Raw genomic sequence first — 19,235 nt, forward strand, 5'->3', positions numbered from 1 at the left:
CCTGGCCAGGCTTCTAGGAGGAGCTGTGATCCTGGGGCCAGAAAGGCCCCATCATGGGGTCCCTCTACCACAGCCCCACTCCTCACTGGACTGTGGTAATACTGCCCTCTCCCCTCGCCTGTTCAGGTAGAGGGAGCTAACAGCTTCCCACAGTTACTAGAACTGGGTGTCTTTTTTTTTTTTTTAAGATTTAAAAAAAGATTGTACTTATTTGCCAGAGAGAGAGAGAGAGAGAGAGAGCCTGTGCAAGCACAAGCAGGGGGAGCAGGAGGCTCCCTGCTGAGCAAGGAGCCTGATGTGGGGCTCGATCCCAGCACTGAGATCATGACCTGAGCCGAAGGCAGAGGCTTCACCAACTGAGGCACCCAGGCACCCCAGTGAAATACTTTTTATCGAGTGGGTCCTGTGCTTTCTGAAGGTCCCAATCCGGGACTGCACGTCCTCACCACCCTGTCTCGTCACATACAGTCTCAGCAAACTCCCTGCTATTTCTTAAAGATGCTCCTTGCTTTCATGCCCTTTTTTGGTATAGAACTCCCTCTAAAAACAAAACAAAACAAAACTCTTTCGACACTCCCTGCCTAGTGAACTCCTACTCGCCCCTCAAAACTTAGCTACAATGTCACCTCCTCTAGAAAGCACTTCCTGGGCTCTCTCCTCAGGTGGAATAAACCTGTTCTTTGGGCCTGCAGAGCTTCATCTGCATCTGTTACCTCCTTGAACAGACCTCTGTCCTGGCCCATCCCCCCATCTCGAGCTCCTGCCTGCTCGCCTCTGCACACCCCCTGCCCCAGGCACAGAGCCTGACCCTCCACAGCTACTTTGCTAAGTACTGCTCTGAAATGAACCCAGGATGCATTACCTGCCATGCATGCCATGGGCCCAGGAGGCCACCGCTTTTCCTACTCTTTACTCAACACACCGAATTACAAAAGGCAGGAGGAAACCTGAGAGAGAGGATGCCACTGGCTAGGCGTGAAAACTGGGCCACAGGAATGTGGGCGTGAATTCTGCCACATTGTTCCGGGACCATCCGTCATAAATGCAGCCTCTCCAGTATTTCCTGACTGGTGGGACTGTCTCCCTTTGACAATGGCTATAGTAACGCACCCATGAGAAGTGGGGAGCTTGGTTCTTATGCCTCTGGACTTCTCCCAGGCTTCTGGGGCTCCTGGAGTCCAAAGAACCTGTTGGGTTTAAGCTTGGCTGTAGGACCACCCCACAGATCTCTGGTCCCCACAGGAATCATCAACTGGCTTAGAGGCCAGTTGTGAGTGAAGCTTTCAATCCAGGAACAAACGGACTCTCTCCCCCGCAAAGGTGTGTCAGTCCCACACTTGTATGGTTGGGCTATTTCTAAGACGTGTATTTATGACTTGACTAGTGGGTTCTAAAATTACCCTTTTTCTACCATATTTGATAATTTCATAGATGATACCACCTCTCAGCTTGTTTTATGCATGTCTCTGAAAGACCTTCATCCACCTTGTGGTTTCACTCTATTCTCTCCCATCCTTGGTACCGGGGCAAATATTTGGCCTCCAAGTCCCTGGAGGAACTGAAGTCCCCTCACCCACACTTGTACGGTTTGGAGAGGTCCTGGGACCTCTGGTTAGGGGACACACCTTTTCCTCAGGTTTAACACTAGATATCTGGAAACACTACCTATCGTAACCAGTCTTACGGCTCCCACAAACACCTTCTCAGGTAACTACACAATCTTAAGAAGCCTTTTCCCTATGGGTAAACAAAATCCAACCATCTTCCCCACAGCTGGTTTTTGGTCAGGAACAGTTTGAGAGCAGAAGAGTTGGACCTCCGGCAGAGAGAAGGCAGCCAGCCACCTGTCCCAAGCCTGGAACTCCCAGTCTGAGGAACCTCGCACCCAGAAGGCTAAGGAAGTGGAACTCCCCTACTTTCCTTGGCTGTTCCTCACTTTTGCTTGGAAAACTTTTGTCACCTTGAACTTTGGTCTCTCATGAGTCCCAGCTATGCCACCTGCCTGCTGACTGTTTACCTGTATGCCCTCGCTTCTGTGGAGCTGCAAATCTGAACTCTCCTTCCCCACCCCCGCAAGGACCACAGAAATATTTACATTTAGGGGCGCCTGGGTGGCTCCGTGGATTAAGCCGCTGCCTTCGGCTCAGGTCATGATCTCAGGGTCCTGGGATCGAGCCCCGCATCGGGCTCTCTGCTCAGCGGGGAGCCTGCTTCTCCCTCTCTCTCTGCCTGCCTCTCTGCCTACTTGTGATCTCTCTCTCTGTCAAATAAATAAATAAAATCTTTAAAAAAAATTTACATTTATCTTCAAGTGAGTTAAGACTTCCTGAAGTCTTAACTTTTTAAAGTTAAAGTATTTTTAAAGTATTTTAAAGTATTTTTAAAATTAAATGAAAGTGGTCTCCAGTGTTGAAAGGTTGGGTCAGGAATCTGTCTGTAAATACTTTGAATACTTCTCTCAATCCTCACTGGAAGGAAAAAAAGGCGAAGATGGCCAACTTGTTTGATTATTATTTGTGAAAGAACAGTCCTGTTTAGAATGTTAACATGCCAGACAGCCACTCAAAGGAGCCCAGATGCCTTTTCATACAGGATGAGAGTAGGGCCCCAGAAAAACACACAAAGATGACATTGTATACTAGTGTCTTCAAGGAATGACAACGTACCAAGGATCCACATTTCTCCATTTGCACCCCCCCCCAACAATAAGAAACAATGAGAAACATTAATAAGTAACTTCACAGGTTTATAAAGTATCTGCCCATGGATTAGCTTGAGAACAATGGATTGAACAGAAGGTCTAGAAATAATCATAAATGCATTTTAGATAACCACCAGATATCCCCCAAATTCAAACACGGTGAGTGTGATCTTTTCACAGTAACACTGAAGGGTTTTGTTTACTTTTGGAATCTTGGAATGTTTAATGTTTGTGAGGCTCTTCAGTTCCCTTTCTCCCTGTTGCCCGGGTGGACAACAGATGTTGCCTGGGGGCGGGGGGAAGGCTGTAAAGGAGGAGAAAGAGAAAAATCTAAAAGCCACAGCTGCAAACCCACCTGCTCTGATCCAGTAACCCTTCCCCCTAGAGCCCAGAGCAATGAGCAGGATTCCCAAAGACTATGGAAGCTCTGGGATGAGCCGTAAAGCCCAGGGAACTTGAAGGTTCCAGATCTTAGATTCCGTAAGTCCTGTCTTCTATGGTTACCTACTTGAGGTTAAAAAAAAGCAAGCATTATTCAGTCCTTCCCACTTAAACAACAGTAGGTGTAAACTTTGTTTCTCAGGGTCTGTCCCTTCTGAACGGCAACATTTCCACCTCCATTCCTCCTCCATCCAGGAAGCCTGAGGAAATTCTCCAGGTGTAAGAAAGGAATCGATGAAGAGGAAGCAGAAATGGAGCCAACCCGCTACGTCTCCTGGTTGACAATTAACTTTTGCCAATAAAAAAGTAAAAACCCATCTTCAGACTTTTTAATGACCAAATCTAGTGTTTATCCAAGCAGTTCAAGCTCAAGGTCTCCTGGAACAGACAGCACAGACGGGCTAATTAATTCCTTATCAGAGAAATAATCTCCAAACTGGGAGAAAAATGGGCAGAATTTGGATAAGGATGTAAAAAGACGTGCGTTGGGGGGGCGGCAGGGGGAGAGAAACCTGGAAATAAACTCACTGACAGACAGGAATCGCTAACTACCACATTCAAAAAAGCTCTATCATTCAAAGCTGACTCAGCTTTATGCCATGAACCAAATCTGGGAGACCAGATGGATCTAATCAGCCCAAAGAATTCCCTGGAGATCAGGCTGGTTCTGGTGCTGGTGTCCTGAGAAGGTTACGCCTTCCTCAGGGTAGGGAGAAGCCCTTCAGTCTGGGAGCTTCGAGGCCATGTGGAGCTCACACTAAAATGGCTTCAGAACCAGGTTTGTTCTTCTGGGAACCCCAAGGTAGAAGTAAAGTATATTTGGGATAACTCCAGCTTGACAAAAGTTCCCCAGAGTCTTCATTCAAAAACCCATACGATTAGAGAACTTGGGTGGCTCAGTTGGTTAAGCATCTGCCTTTGGCTCAGGTCATGATCTCAGGGTCCTGGGACCGAGTCCTGCAACAGGCTTTCTGCTCAGTGGGGTGTCTGCTTCTTCCTCTCCCTCTGTGCTTTCTCTCTTATATAAATCAATAAAATCTTAAACAAACAAAAACCCATACAACTAAATGGTTAGCCTGGGGACCAATGAGAGAGGCTCACCAAGGATTTACCTTTCCTTCAACAAAAAAGGTTTTATAACCAGTGAAAAAAGATTTTGGGGCATCTTCTACAAAACAGGTGCAGTGCTAGATGCCATGAGTATGACAGACCCAAAAGAGAGAGCATTTTTTCTATCCTCAGGAAACTGAGGTGAGACAGAGAAGTTGTGAAAACACAGCAACACACTGATTACACAGTAGTCGCACATGGTACCAAAACTGGACATAAGACAGGATATGGGCCTTTGTCCTCTTATCGTTATCTCAATCTGAGCTCTTGTAATATTTCCAATCGTCCATCCCAGGAATCCTGCCACACCTGCTCAAGGCCATTCCTGGCCCTCTCCAAGAATCCTTTCTCAATTCCAACTCTCTTCTTTGAAGGCCCAAGGCAAGATGTGGCTTTCTTGCAGCATTTACCACACTTTGGCTACTGTTAGTGGTATCTGCATGCACAATGCCTCTGACACAATGGGACGAAAAACAGATTTCACCCTGCATCTTTTGCCAGTAACATTAATATTTGCTTCTTTTGAACTGAGCTCTTAATTGGTTGCCAAGTGAACAGGTCTTCCCAATCACAGGTAACGTCTTTCCTCTTACACACCAATTCCCTTTGATTGACAGTGGTTGCCCAGAGGACAGTTTTGGGGATTTTGAGGCCATAACTGAGCTCTGTGGTTAAGACTACAGTAGTCGATTTGTGATGTCTGCCCCAGGGCAGGGTTTGGGGAAGTGGTGCAAATGCAGTGTGACATGTGGATTTAAATGAAAGGTGACAAGAAAAAAAAAAAAATGAAAGGTGACAAGAGCACAGAGAAGGCAGATCATGTCTGACGGTCTATACGGTAAAAGTGGGAATTCTGCAAGGATGAGTAGGATAACTGTGGGTGAAACAACGAGCAGAAGCACTAGGGCAGCAAAATACAACACACCCTGGGAAAGCAAGCACTAGATAAGCTCGGCCAGATTACCTGTTCAAATAGAGGGCGTATGCGGGCAGAAGAGGGGAAGGCTAACCACTGGGGACCCCAAGTCAAGGACAGAATAAAGGGGCCAAAAGACAGGCGAGGGATGGAGCGAGAATGTGGAGCACAGCCTTTGTTTAGTTACCATACAAGACCGAAGTCTGCAAGAGTCATTTGAACTATGCACTAGGTGTAGCAAGGTCTGCTAAAAAGGAAGGAACCTTGCTTAATGGTTATGAACCTCAGTTTTGGAGTCAGACAGTCCTGCGTACAAATCCCAGCTTGGCCTGGGACCCCAGCCATGGGACCTCAGCCATTTATGTTCCCTTCTCCTCATCTGCGGAAGGGCAAACTTGCCACCTCATTGTACTCAGGGTCAAATGGGAAATAAATGTGCATAAAACCCACAGTAAGCTCTCAACAAACGTTAGCAAATCATAGGCTTGGTGAACTGCAAGATAAATAACTTTTCAAAGAAGAAAAGGTGTCTCCTTTGTTGTCTCATAATTTGGGGACTCTTGTACGAAACCTGTAAGTGATTAATGGAATTGGAAGACTATGAAGTATCTGAAATGCGCAGAAGAACTGAGCAAAATCAGTTTATCCTCCAGAAGTGGGAAGAGGCTTGGAGATTAGGCTTTCAGTGGTTAGGTATTTCTGGTGATGATGCATTTTTTGTTGTTGTTGACTTAATTCTTTACAAATTATAAGTAACCAGATAACTCTCGAGCAACAGAACAGTGGTAAAACACAATTTGATTATAGAAACTCACTTAAGCTCTCTTCCCAAAGGGTTTCCTTCTTAGTTGAGTAAGTAAATGGAGCTTTAAAAACCCGAGGGCTCAGCAGGGAACCTGCTTCCCGCACCCCCCCACCCCCACTACCCGCTGCCTACCTCTCTGCCTACTTGCGATCTCTGTCAAATAAGTAAATAAAATATTTAAAAAAAAATAAGAATAAACACACAGCATGGACCCTCTCTGGTCATTTCTGAATGGAAGTTCCGGTCCCAAAGGCCATCTCTTTGTAATCAACATGCAGACCTCACAGAGTCATGTGATGCTCATGTCAGGAGACTTCCTGGACACATGTAGATGTGCTGTGACAGCTGTCCCATCTGTGGACACAGTTAGGGACCTTGAGACCAGGAGGCCTGGGGGAACAAAGACCTTAGGCTGCACAAGCAGAACTGGTGGGAGGGGCTCATCTCCTTAGTGCTGCCTCTGGGTCTTGCGCTGGAGAATGAGGCACAGCGTCTTCCTCGTCCTGCTGAGGGGGGACTGTTGCCCAGAACTCACACAACTGGAGGTGGGGCCGGGGGAGGAACAGCCCAGAACACACAGCCTGGAAGGTCTGGGGCCTGGGACAAGGTCCACCGGTCCCGGGAAGTGCAGGAGTGTTTGCTGGAAAGGAAGTATTCTACCTCTGGTAATGGAACAGGCAGTTGGCAGATACTTCTCGAACGTGGGGTAGTAACATTTCTGGCAACGAGTGAGTCACTGAAACACTTTCTTTCCATCAACAGAGGTGTTACTGTGGAGTGCACTAATTACAACAGAGCACTCTTTGTTGCAGTCGGGGCTGTTTCCTCAGCAAAGTGTAATGAATTAGCTCCTTCTCCATCTAGCCACTGAGTCGAATGACGGCTCCAAAGTGAATTATTGGCTTAATAGTCCCTGTCTCTGATATTCTCTACCATTAGATGTATGTTTAACATTCTAAATAGGAAAGGCCCCTGAAAACACCTGCTACGTTAACGCACTGCTACAGGGGGGTTTAAATGGGCCACTTGGTGTCACTGAAAATGAGTTCGTTTGCTTCGAGAGTGCTGGTCCTCACTGCATACATGACTCTGGATCTCCAGCACTGACGACATGGCGACATGGCGTTGGGAGGGGGGGAGTCTACGTGGGGGGAGCACGGATCTGCAGCTCCTCGGGCAAACCGCGCTTCCCTGGCACCCGGCCAGCGTGTCACTGAGTCCCCACAGGACAGTTACTGGGAGGCTCAGCTCTGTTACAGGTAATCACAATTTCTCACAAGTAATTAACGTGGAAAGCTTTCTCTCTTCACAAGCAAGCGCTCGCAAGAGCACGCATATGCTCTCTCTTGAATTCCCCGTCCCAGGTAAGCACGCCCTGTCTGACCTAGCCAGGGTTTCGCTGTCTGAGCTACTACAGGAGCTTTACCAGAGCCTCATCTGGCTCATGGTAATTTTCTACAGCATGTATTTTCATTTGAAGTTTCCTTTATTGCTTGCTGCTCAAATTTTTGACAGGTAGATAACTTTGATTCTACAGGGTTGTTTTTTTTTCTTTTTGTATATTGTAAAGAAAAAAAATCCAATGTCTCACATTAAGCAACATCTAACAAGATATTGAATAGCTATGAACAATCTTTTTTTTTAAAAGATTGATTGATTGATTGGAGACAGAGAGAGCGCACCAACAGGAGGGAGGGGAGGAGGGAGAGAGAGAGAATCCGAAGCAGACTCCCTGTTGAGGGCAGAGCCCAATGTGGGCCTCGATCCCAGGACCCCGTGATCATGACCTGAGCTGAAATGAAGAGTCAGATGCTTAACTGACTGCACCACCTGGGTGTCCCTAATGTTCTCTTTTCTGACTATTAAACTGAATAGACAGAGATACACACACACACACCCCCCTCCACACACACACCTTCTCTGGCCCTTCTCTGTTCTTCAGCAATTTACCTTCAAAGTCCTCCCAATAGATGGCATTAAGAACACGTACACAACATAAGGTGCGGGGCAGAGTCTAACATCTGTGATAATTTTCAAAAGATTTATTTTATCATTTTGGGTTCATATAGCTTTATGTGGGGTTTTGGTTTGATAGGCTTGAGGTGTACATACCACGTAGAGAACAACCCAAACTCAGAATCTCTTTAGTGAGTCCCCACGTCTGCTTGTTTTGATTTGGTTTAAAAAATGAAAGCATCAGGGATGGACATTCAAAGCCCCAAATTCTTTAATATGTGGAACTTGGGCCAAGCCAGTTAAAGGACCTATTCTCTAAAGTACTTAATTTACCAGACACATGCAAGACACGTATACATATACAGGAACAACGTAAGTTTGTTAGACCTCCTATTCCTGAACAATCTAACGCTGACATGGAACACTGTCCCGGTAATAGTCCCATAGACAAATCACGTTATTTATTTATTTTTATAGTTTACGTTATTAAACTGACTCAACATCAAGATCGTGTCATCCTCCCGTAATTCCTTTATCACTTGCTTAGTGTCCTATGGAAGAGTTCCTAGCAATAAACTGAGGAATGATGATGACATAATCCCTGAGCAAAAGGACTAAAGGTAGAAGGAACCACAGAGATTTTCTAACCCCGGGTCAACTGAGTATACAGCACACATGCCCCTACTCTCTGTTCCCAAGCCCTTGGCAGACATCATTAATCAATTCCAGAACTTCTGTTTCCAATTCTTTCTCAACAAACATATCCCGCCAGACAGTCCACTATCTATAATGGGGAGCTGGCACATGAATGAAATCCTTGTTCTTCCAGCTCATCCAAACCCCTCTTCTTTCTGATAAGAAAACAAAGGCCCAGAAAGTTTAAATACGAGATACACTTTCTCAAAGAGCTCTGAAGAGCCAGTCCCATTACTTCAAGGTCTCGTTTCATTTTCCAGCATTGGCTAGGAGTAAGGGGGTGCTTTGGCCCTCAAGGGATCTATAATCTAGTTTGGAGGAAGAAAAGGTGATCATGCTTGAAATATGTGTAGACTAAGTGTTAATCTGGGGTACCGATGCAGACTGGAGAATGCTGAAGTAGATAGAAGAGAATTTATGGAGGAAATGGAGCTCAGGCTAAGCGCAGGGCTCATTTATTCACTCAATAAATGAGGACAATGTCTTACTCTCCGGGTCATAAATGTCTCATCAACAAATCAACAAACGTATCAAGTCCACCATGCCTTGTGACAGATGCTGCGGGTTCAGGGAGGCTCATGGCTTAGTGGGGGAGGCAAAAAAAAAAAAAAAAAAAAGAATATACTCTAACTGCACAGTATTGCATACAGGTAGATGTTCCTTCTGCACAGTGGGGGTGCACAATAGTTCTTTTCCAAGTCTGTGCCACTTCTAGGATTCCATCTCCTATTAGAGATGGCCACTTCCTTCCCCTGGAGGACCAAATCTGGCCATACCCCATCAGCTTAACCTGCTGAGCACCTCGAGTTAACGGTCATTTCTTTTCCATTCCCACTGCAGCTGTGCCGCCAAGGGCCCTAGCTCTCTCTGTCTGGACACGGACATGAGTCTCCTTGGTAGTGTGCCCACCTGTAAGACCGCCCTCCCAGGATCCATTCTCCACACGCACCTGTCAGTGATCTTTCCCAAGCACAGCTCTGACCATGTCCTTGCCAACCTAACCCTCAGACCACGTCCGGACTCATCAGCATGGCATTCTAGCCCTCCCGGGAGCCGCCTCTGCCTCCTTGGCGGCCTTGTTCCTCTTATTTTCCCATTCCCTCCATCATACCCTCCGCTGCAGTCTTGCCCAGCCCCTCTGTTAGAAGGCAGGAAAGGCAGGCTTTGAAGGTGGAAGGAAGAGCCCCACAGCCTCATGACCAGAGGCACAAGGGTGGGTCTGAACCCTGCGTGGAGGCCAGCCTGGCTGATGAGCCTGCCAAGTCCCACCAGAGCAGCATCCCTCCGACCGCACCCACGGGGATTCGCAGAGTCCTGGAGGCATGTTTCTGCCCCTGCCCAGTCTCAGGGGAGAAAAAGACAACACAGGCCAAAGTATGGCACCCCGGTATGGCACTCGGCCCACACTACTGTGATTCCCAGGAGGACTGGCAAGGACCGGCTACGACAGGGAGCTGGGGAGCGAGACAGAGAGAAGCAGCCCAAAGGAAGGGAAGGAAAGGAACAGGAGGACCAGTTTTCATCTGAGTGACCGTGACTGTTGAGTCTCTGTTCACTCACCCCTACATGGGCAACGTTATAGTCTCCTCATAGACAGATATGGAGGCAACACCGACTTTGAGGCGCAAAACATTTTCACTACCTTTTTCCATAAGGATTTCCTAATATTTCACCAGGTATGATGGACATGAGGTTGGAGAAGTATAAGAAGTCAAATGCGTAGCAGGTTAAGTGCCCTCAGCCTGGCTCTGCTACCCCATCCCCCAGCCCCCCTTAACCCCCGCCTGTGCTCACAACAGCAGCCAGGGGGAGCCCAGGCGGAGCAGATTAAAATACAACCAGACCACCTGCTCTGCTCAGAACCCTTCAAAGGTTTCCCACCACCCAGGAAAAGTCAAAGTCCTTAGAGGAGCCCACACTCTCCCACTGCTCTGTCCCCTCCAAACTCCTCTCCCTCCCTCCAACCCGTTCCTTCTCAAACAAGCCAGGATGCTCCCCAGATACCTGTGCACCTGTGCAGCGCCTCCTTCTAGTCTTGGCTCGGTGGTCTCCTTCTCAGCGGGGGCCCTCCTGTGGCCCTGATTTAAAAGTGCAAGTCCCTCCCAGCCCCCTCTCTGCTCTCACCATCTGACACACTCCCTGTGGTAGTCTACCTCTTTGTTCTGTTGATGGTTTACCTCTCTGCATTGGAGCAGAAGTTTCATGTGGAAAGGGGTTTTGAGGGTTTTGTTCGCTGCTTTGTGCCCAGGCTCTAGAACAATCTCTACTGAATGGACAATCTAAGTGTTGGCTGCTACAGGTATATTCCAAGACTGGGCTGATTAGAGGCCCAACAGTACCAGGCATGGGAGTCGCGAGACCAAACAAACTTTATCAGTAATGATGCACATTCTGGAACGGCTGCCACGCACAAGGCTCTGGGCAGGTAAGCGCAGCCGGCCCCCCTCATCAGAGGCCTCACAGACATCCAGAAACAGAGGAAGACAGCATCCACCACGACTCAAATGAGCACTGCCGAATGCATGTTGCTGGAGCGCCAGGTAGGGGACGGGAAGCCGGGGCAAGGGTATTCCTAATAAGCTGGAAGAATGTTCTCCACGTCAAGCAGCGGCATCTGAATCTATAAAGGACAGCTTCCTGAGCGCTCTGAAGAAAATGATTCAGAATGAGTAAGCTTGCCAGCTCTGTCATGTAAATAACATCTACTTCCTTTCCTGAAGACCCGTAAGGTGGAAATCAGGTTTTCCGGATGGCTGGAATAAGGCATGTCCTGGATAGAAAGCTCCTGCTCTGTGCTGTGACGGGGGTGAGGATTCCCCAAGCGCTTTACCAACACGACACACACCGTCCCTGGCATGATTTTTCAGCCTCACAGCGGTGTGAAAGCGACACTGGTGCAGTAGAAACCAGACTTCAAATTTTTGAAGTCTTCCTGGGTGAGCGAGATGTGGTGCAGTCCTCTCTCGTGACGCTGGGCATGGCAGCCCCGCGATCGAGAGGGTAAACAACCGATGTGCTCACAACCATTCTGCATCCAACAACCACTGTTCTTCACCTTCTCTCTCTAGGGCGTTCAACAGATTACATGAGATACTCAACACTTCCTTATAAAATAGGCTTTGTGTGAGATGATTCTGCCCAACCGTATGCTATTGTAAACGTTCTAAGCACATTTAAGGCAGACCAGGCTAAGCCATGCTGTTCAGCAGGTCAGATGTATCAAATGCATTTTTTGAATTACGATATTTGATATTTCCAACTTCCCATGGGCTCATGGGGACCTAACCCCATGCCAAGTTGAGGAAGATTTGTACACGAAATGATCGTCATTGGGTCACTTGAATCAGAATGCCGAGACACAGAATTTTTACACACAGTGATTCTGTTTGGACAGAATTCCCAGCTGGAGCACAAAAAATCTACCCTTAGAATTTCTGCCTGTTCAACAAATTGAGAACCAGGCTATGGGGCATGAAACAAAATGGTTAATCCTTCCCGTATCTTTGTAAAAGAAAAAAAAAACATGCTCTTTAACTGCATTTCCTCTCATATCCTAGGTCTTGAAAAATCAGAGGCTTTAAGCGGGCTCATAAAAACCTTTGTCCCTCATTTCAATAATCAAAATATTTTAAAGTGTCAGGGACACTGAATTATAGCAGGGATCAAACATTTTGATGGTGGACCAAACATTTTGACGGCTATAATCAGAAGACGACGTTCTGTCAGGGTAGATAATAAATTTAACAGTTTCTTCTTTAAAAAGGTCTAGAAAGGAGGCTGCACGAGAGAGCTGGTGACTTTCTGTATCAATTAAGACTTCTAAAATAAACTTACTATCACTTTATATATGGACTCAGCCTCATTGTTGTAAGTTAGCTGGAATTTCATTCTGGTTAAATAATTGAGCTTGTGTACTCCACAGAGAGGTATGATTTCCACTCAGACCCGGCGCTATAGAGAAAGAAAAAAGGAAGACCCCGGGAGGTGCCTGTGATGGGCACAATGGGGATGGCTCAGGCTTGACACTTCTCAGACCGGGAGTGGAAACCCTCAGGCTAGCCCTATGCTGTTCCTGGAGGAGCAAATGTCCAGAAAGACCTCAGTGGGGCACTTGACATTTTTATATGGTGCTTTCTCTTTCTTGAGAAAAGTGTCTGAACCAAGCTTCACCCAGGTTAAAAACTGTTGGAAAGTGCCCTGATGCCAAAGGCCAGATCTGCAAAATGGGCATGTAATCCCACTTGACCCTGAAGCTGTATTTTTGCAACAGCTTCCAAAGGCCAGGGAACAACTGTTCAAAATCCTCTCCAAACCAACCTCCAGTGAATGGGTACACTGAACAGTGGTATGCAACACTTGGTTAACAGGTGAGTATATTTGGAGAACTCTGAGGCTAAAAAGGCAGCATTGTTCCACTTTTAGCAGGAATTGGGAGGAAATGCTGACCTAAGTTACCCAGTAACTATCCTTAAAAAGGGCTTAACAATTAATTCTGGACGCTTATCACTAGGGAAAACAAACAAAGCCATTTCATCTGTTTGGATATAGGGAAATCAAATCACTCTCTCTCTCTCTGCGTGGTATATTATTTAAATGTAGTGGGGGCAGGATAAACCTTCCCTAAAAACCCTAAGCCCACTTAGCCCTTGGGGGAAATAGAGTTAAACAGATTAGAGAGACTTGCTTCTCTACTTCTCTCCTTTCCTCCCACAAATGGCCTCTGCTAAAGCAATTCCAAGATGTTATTTCTTTACTCGAAAACTGACTTTATTTTGCACAAGGTTCTGGAGGAGCAAATCTGACTCTGAGGATTCCGTTAACTTCCACAGGTTCTTTTTTGGGGGGGGCGGGTAGGGCACCAAGAGTAGGGATAGGCAATGCCCAATATTCTGAGATTCAGAAATCCCTGGAGAAGGTGCAGGAGGTCCGGAGGCTGGCACCCCATCCCTTTTTCAGCAAACCCAGCTGCTGTTTCCAGAGGGAAGATGGGGACTTCAAAAGACTCTCACCTGCTGGCTGTCCCCACCTGTGTGAGCTCAAAGAGGAAAGGAGACAGACTCCAGCCCCAAAGGGGGGCATTCCAGAGCCCAAGTTCTAAGACAGGCAAAATGGCAGAAATTCATAATCGAAATCGGAACAACTCATACCTCTGAGCAATGGCTCAGACATCCGCTTAGTCTAGTAATCTGTCAGGAGTGAATCATTTAAATACACCCTTGTTTAAAAACACGCAAATAGGACTCAAAATTATTTTCAATAGAACAACAATGTGGAGAGCGAGGAAGCTCAAGGAGGCAATTTGGGCAGGTTACCAGGGTGGGAAAGGAACAAATGGGAGTTCTCTTAGCTCTCTTTCCCCAGTGACCTCCTGTGGGCCCTAACTGCACACACCTGAGTTTGGGCAAGAATTTGGCCCAGGGTGAGCGGCAACACCCTCTATCTCCCTCCCCTCGGGGGCCGGCCACCCCTGAGGCTAAGGTGCCTCTGCCAGTCCAACCGAGGACCCTATCCACACTCGATCCCTGTCCAGGCAGCACGGTTCTGGAAAAAAAATGAGGGGGTGTGTGTGTGTGTGGAGAGCACATAGGACTGAAAACCTAATAATAAACCGTGTCTGCTTCCCAACGGGAAGGACCAGGAGCTTCGCATGCCCCTTCCAAGCCCCTCTGATCGTTTTGGGTAAAGCAGGAGCCTGCAGCTCGTGGAGCACCGAAATCGGAGTCCCCGAGGAGCTTTGTTCTTCTCACGCAGACATCGGCACCCAGGCGGGGAAGCCCCCGCGTGGCTCCGAGGCCGACAAAGTGCTCCCGCGGCGCCTCGCCCACCCTCGCACCCGCCGGCCCCGCACGCGGCCTGGGCGCTGGGAGCGCGTGAGGGCGCGCGCCTCGCCCACCCGCCACGCCGCTCACCTAGCACCACGGCGGCCACGGTGGACAGCAGCAGCCAGTTGTTCCTCAGGAAGCGCTTGCAGTCGCATCCCTTCCTCGCCGGCTTCCCCATGGCGGGCGCCGGGGCCGGGAGCCGCCGCCGCGGCCGCCGCTATTGTGCGCGGAGCTCGGCCGTGAGCGCGGGGACCGGCGGAGGCTCCGCGGCGCGGCGGGGGCGGGAGGCGGGGGCGCGCGAGCTGCTGCGGGCGCCGCTGTCGCTGTCACCGCCGCTGTCACCTGAGACCGCGCGCCGCGCCTGCCGCCCGGGCCACCTCGCCGGCAGTGCGCGTTGGGCGCGCCCGGCTCCTCCTGCCGCGGCCGCGCTCTGCGGCGCGGGGGCCAACCAGCGAGGAAGGGGGGAGGAGCGGCGGGCGGCGGGCGCGTGGGGGCGTGCGCCGTGCGCGCCGGGAGCCCGGGAGCCCGCAGCCCCACGCCCCGCCAGCCTTCACCTGGAGTCGCTCAATTTTTTTTTTTTTTTTCCCCTGTCCTGCCAGACCAGCTTTTCAGATTTGGGGTTTCCTCCTCGCGGAGCCCAGATGGGCGGAGCCGCCGTGGTTTGGCCGTGCGCCTGCACACCCGCTCCCCTCCGCGTTGCACGCGCCTGTCCCCGGGCGCCGCGGAGCCCTCGCGGGTGGGGAGAGGTGAGGGAACAGCTCTGTCCTGGGTGCCCTTTGCTCCCCGCCGCAGCCGTCTAGAACTCCTGAAGCCCCTAGCGGGAGAAGAGAGAGGGCTGGGGGGTGGCAGAGCAGGACTTGGCGAGCTCAAACCCCTAACCCCCCCACCCCCATTATTAATTCTTTCTCGGGGTAGTAGGAGGGGAGGCACCAGTAGGATGGCCTGTGGGCATAGGGTTTGCAATGGGCCCTCTTCCCCAAACTGTGAGACTTGGCAGAGTAACTAGGTGTGAGCGCCGGGCGGAGCGGTGCTGGGTGAAGGTGGGAGGGCCCATTCCTAAGGCCAAATGCACTGGGAAGGCAAAGGAGGGAGTTGGAGAAACTAGGTAAGTGGTGCCAAATATATTACGCGAACCTAAGTGAATTTTCTAGTTCTCTTCGATTCTTCTACCCCATTATTTCACCGTCACTTACACAAACTCCTTTCCTTTCCCACACCACCACCTCCGCAGTTCTGGGCTGCCTTCCTGTCAGCTTTCCTAACATTAAGTAAGCTCTGCACCTTTTTTTTTTTGCTATTGTGGAGGCTACTCTCTGAATGGGGAGGGTGGGGGAGCTCCCCAACTGGATTATCTGATGACTAAAACCCCACAATTAGAGCTTCATTCCTTTGGCTGAAATTGATGCAAGCCTTCTTGAAGAGATTATAATTCAGCTTTAAGAACCAGGTACACTTTAGTATGAATGACTTTATCAGTTCTTCTCCAGAAACTAAATTTTGAGAGCAGGAAAGATAGAGGGGTATCAAGGTCACTTTGTGCCTGAGCAGGATCTGAGGAAATGTCAGAAGGAGGGAAACTATCAAGAAAGAAGGGACAGAGATAGGCCCCCCCCCAAAAAAAAAGCTGGAAGTACTCAGGTATCCAACAGGAATGGAATGGCAAATATATTATGAAATTGTGGTGCAGTAGTACATTATGCAGCCTATAGAAAGGAAGTTTATGAAATTTTTAATTGCATGAGATGGCTTATGTTATGATATTATGAAGGGGAAAAAAGAAGATTACATTGTGCATACAGTTTGGTCACAACTATGTAAAGCAAACATAGAAAACAAAATCTTAGAAAAAAAAAGTCCAGAAGGAAATACGCCAAATTTTTAACAGTTGTTGTCTTTGGGTGATATAATAACATGTTTGAATCTTTCTGCTTTCTATCTTTGTGTATTTTCCCAAGTGTTTCCTGTGAGCATCCTCGTGCCCATTACAGTTGTGGGTAGGGTTGTATCAAAGAGAGAAATGGGTCCTAAAGAGAGAAAAAAGTGGAAGAACGAAGATGAACTTTGTACATCACAACTTTTTGACGTCTAATAGAACAACCACACCTGGGTTTTATGGGTAGGATGTTTAGGTTTAAATCCCAGTACCACCACTTACCAGCTGGGTAACTTTGGGCAAGTTGCTTAAATTTCTTTGTCTGTCTCAGTTTCTACATCTGTAAAATGGAGGCATTAATATTATTTCTCTCACGGGGGTGTGGTAAGAGTTGAATACAATGTTTTTAAAAGACTTAGTGCCTGGCATACAGCAAGCACCATCCCCAGTTGTACTTGGAGATAATGGGAGCAGGTGCCTTTTACTCCCTCTCACCTGTGGCCTGCCTGTTAGGAACGCCCCCGACCTACGTCAGACCCTCAAGAACCCTGGCATATTTATCAAGAGTAATTGCTGTTTAAAGTTGCCGTGGACCCTAAATCTACTGCATTTTCACACCTAAGACTCCATAGAATATGTAACTGGCTTTATGCTTATTTAAATTATGCAATTTTAAAATAGTGCAATATAAAAAGATGAATAAAGCCAACATGTATACACTCATTTTGAAGTAATAAAAATCTCCTAAATTAAATGTAAGAGTCAAGAATCTCCGAAGTTCAAAGCAGGTAGGCCAAGGGAATTATAAACTGCATTCATGCCGTGGCTCCTTGGCGGTTCCGTTTTAGGTGGCAATAAACAATAATTAATAAGCAGATATAATGCACTTGCCATGTGCCAGGCACCTTTCTAACCACTTTGCACACATTATCTCCCTTGATCCTCCCAACAGCTGAATGCCGTAGGGACTGGTGTTCTACCTCGTGGAACTGCTGGAAGAATCAGATGAGATATTGTATGTCATTAACACCTTCGTCTTACAGCTGAGGAATCTGGGGCACATAGAAGGTAAGGAAATTCCTTCAGTTCCCTTGGTTGGTAAGAGGAAAGTCAAGGTGAACGAGGTGGTCTGGCTCAAGGTGAATGGACCGCCTCTTATATGAGGAACAGATACAGAATTGTTAGGGGAAATTACTTGAGTTACTTTATGCAAGATTTTCAGGACTCCGTCCTTCCGAATCCAGGGGACATTAGGGCGTCTTGAAGTGCTGTTCTCAGGTGGAACCTGCCTGCATTTTATGGGGCGGTGGCTGAACTCCTGAATTCACTTTCTGTGGCTACTACTGACTCCTTATTCTATGATATATTTGCCTGAGATAAGCCGTACTTACAGGTAGTAAGCATCACGTTGGGGGGAGATAGGAGACTTAGGGCTTTAGATTTATTTTTTTAATTTTCATTGTCTATGATAGTCATGAATGCAAATGATCTCAAATTGGACAAAAGTTAAGAGACGTTTCTCTTGTAAGCTCTCTCTGAGGCGAACTTGACCACTCAGGTCTTGGAACAAGAACTTCACTCTCCTGGGGTAAGACCTTAAAGCCAAGTAGAAGGAATTTGTAGGGTTTTCCCCCCTCCAGTAGATGTTAACATCTCCTTTTTTCCAGACCCCTCAGATGCCTTCAACCCTGCTGATACAAATCTTTGGCCATGTCTTAATACATTACATTTTGCCAGTGTGCTTTTTTTTTTTTCCCCAAACATTTAAGCAACTCTGGCATTTCTTTTACTGCTATTGTTTCTTTCTTTTTTTCATCCTCAGTTGTTGAGTCATGGACTCTCTTGTTGTGAAAGGAAAGAGACTTTGACTTTGCCATACAAGGTTATATCATCAGGTGACAGCATTGGCTTATATATTACTAGGACAGAAGCGAAAAGCATTCAGGGGCAAAAAGTAAGGCATCAGCTTCTGATCACCTCCAGAAATAGTAGGCTGGTTTTGGTCTAACATCATAAAACATATGCAGTTGGTTGCTTTGTCCTCATGCTGTGGTAATGGGAAGAAGGAGGTCATGGGGTACCAGAGTCTCCTTCAGCATCTACCGCTGCATAGCCATTCATGACTGATGGGTGGTAAGAAGGATGCTGTCAGCATATTCGATCTTTTTAGCAATCTCTTCCTTATTTAATTCATCTTGCAATTATAAATTAAAAGGTGAAAGAACTATAATTCATTAAATCTTCACAATAATTCTCCAAGCAATATTTTATAAAGATGATTTGGCCTGAAGAGATTTATATATTATTTAGATGTCCTTGCAGGCTGAATTGAACAGAACTTCCCCCCATAGGCTTTATTGCTTGCTTTAACAAACTGAAGAACAATTCTGTTTCATTTCAGAATATGTAATACATATATATATATCTATATATACTTATCTGCTTCGTAGAAACTGTGTGTCCTTGAGCAAGTTGTTTAACCTCTCTGAACCTCATTTCCTCATCTGAAGATACCATTTGAAGTAATAAATACAAATGGCCGATACATATTTGAAACGTGAACAAGTTTTCAGTCTCACAAGTACTCAAGGAATTGAAAACTTAAACCAGTATTTGTTTGCCAGTTAAAGATGTTTTAAGATAAAATATTTAAAAATGTAATTTTAACATTATAAATTGTAAACTTAGAGAAAGTATGTAGAAATGGGCAGTGTCGCAGACTGCTGGTAGACCTAAAAAATGCTATGACTTTTCTGAGGCTTATTAGGTAGTTTGTAACATCTTTCATTAAAAGCATTTGTGTTCTTGGACTCAATCATTCTACCTCTTCAACTTTATTCCCCCCCAAAAAATGATGGTTGGGGGGTGGGATGTCCATTCCAGTTCAGTTGGAAACAATTTCACTACCTAATAAA

The 19,235-nt window shown here is 47.2% G+C and overlaps 1 protein-coding gene across 1 annotated transcript in view; it reads right to left on the reverse strand.

Annotated features, from left to right (window-relative positions):
* SLC1A1 (solute carrier family 1 member 1) overlaps positions 1 to 14,879 on the reverse strand; it is a 77,176-nt gene extending 62,297 nt beyond the window's left edge. Inside the window, exon 1 of the mRNA XM_080820456.1 lies at positions 14,535 to 14,879. Within this exon, the coding sequence (XP_080676582.1) occupies positions 14,535 to 14,625 (91 nt within the window). The 5' untranslated portion in view covers positions 14,626 to 14,879. The remainder of the gene's footprint in view (positions 1 to 14,534) is intronic.
* Positions 14,880 to 19,235: the final 4,356 nt, after the last annotated feature.

The sequence above is a fragment of the Martes martes genome (genome assembly GCF_963455335.1).
Source record: "Martes martes genome assembly, chromosome: 12".
Taxonomy (NCBI): Eukaryota; Metazoa; Chordata; class Mammalia; order Carnivora; family Mustelidae; genus Martes; species Martes martes.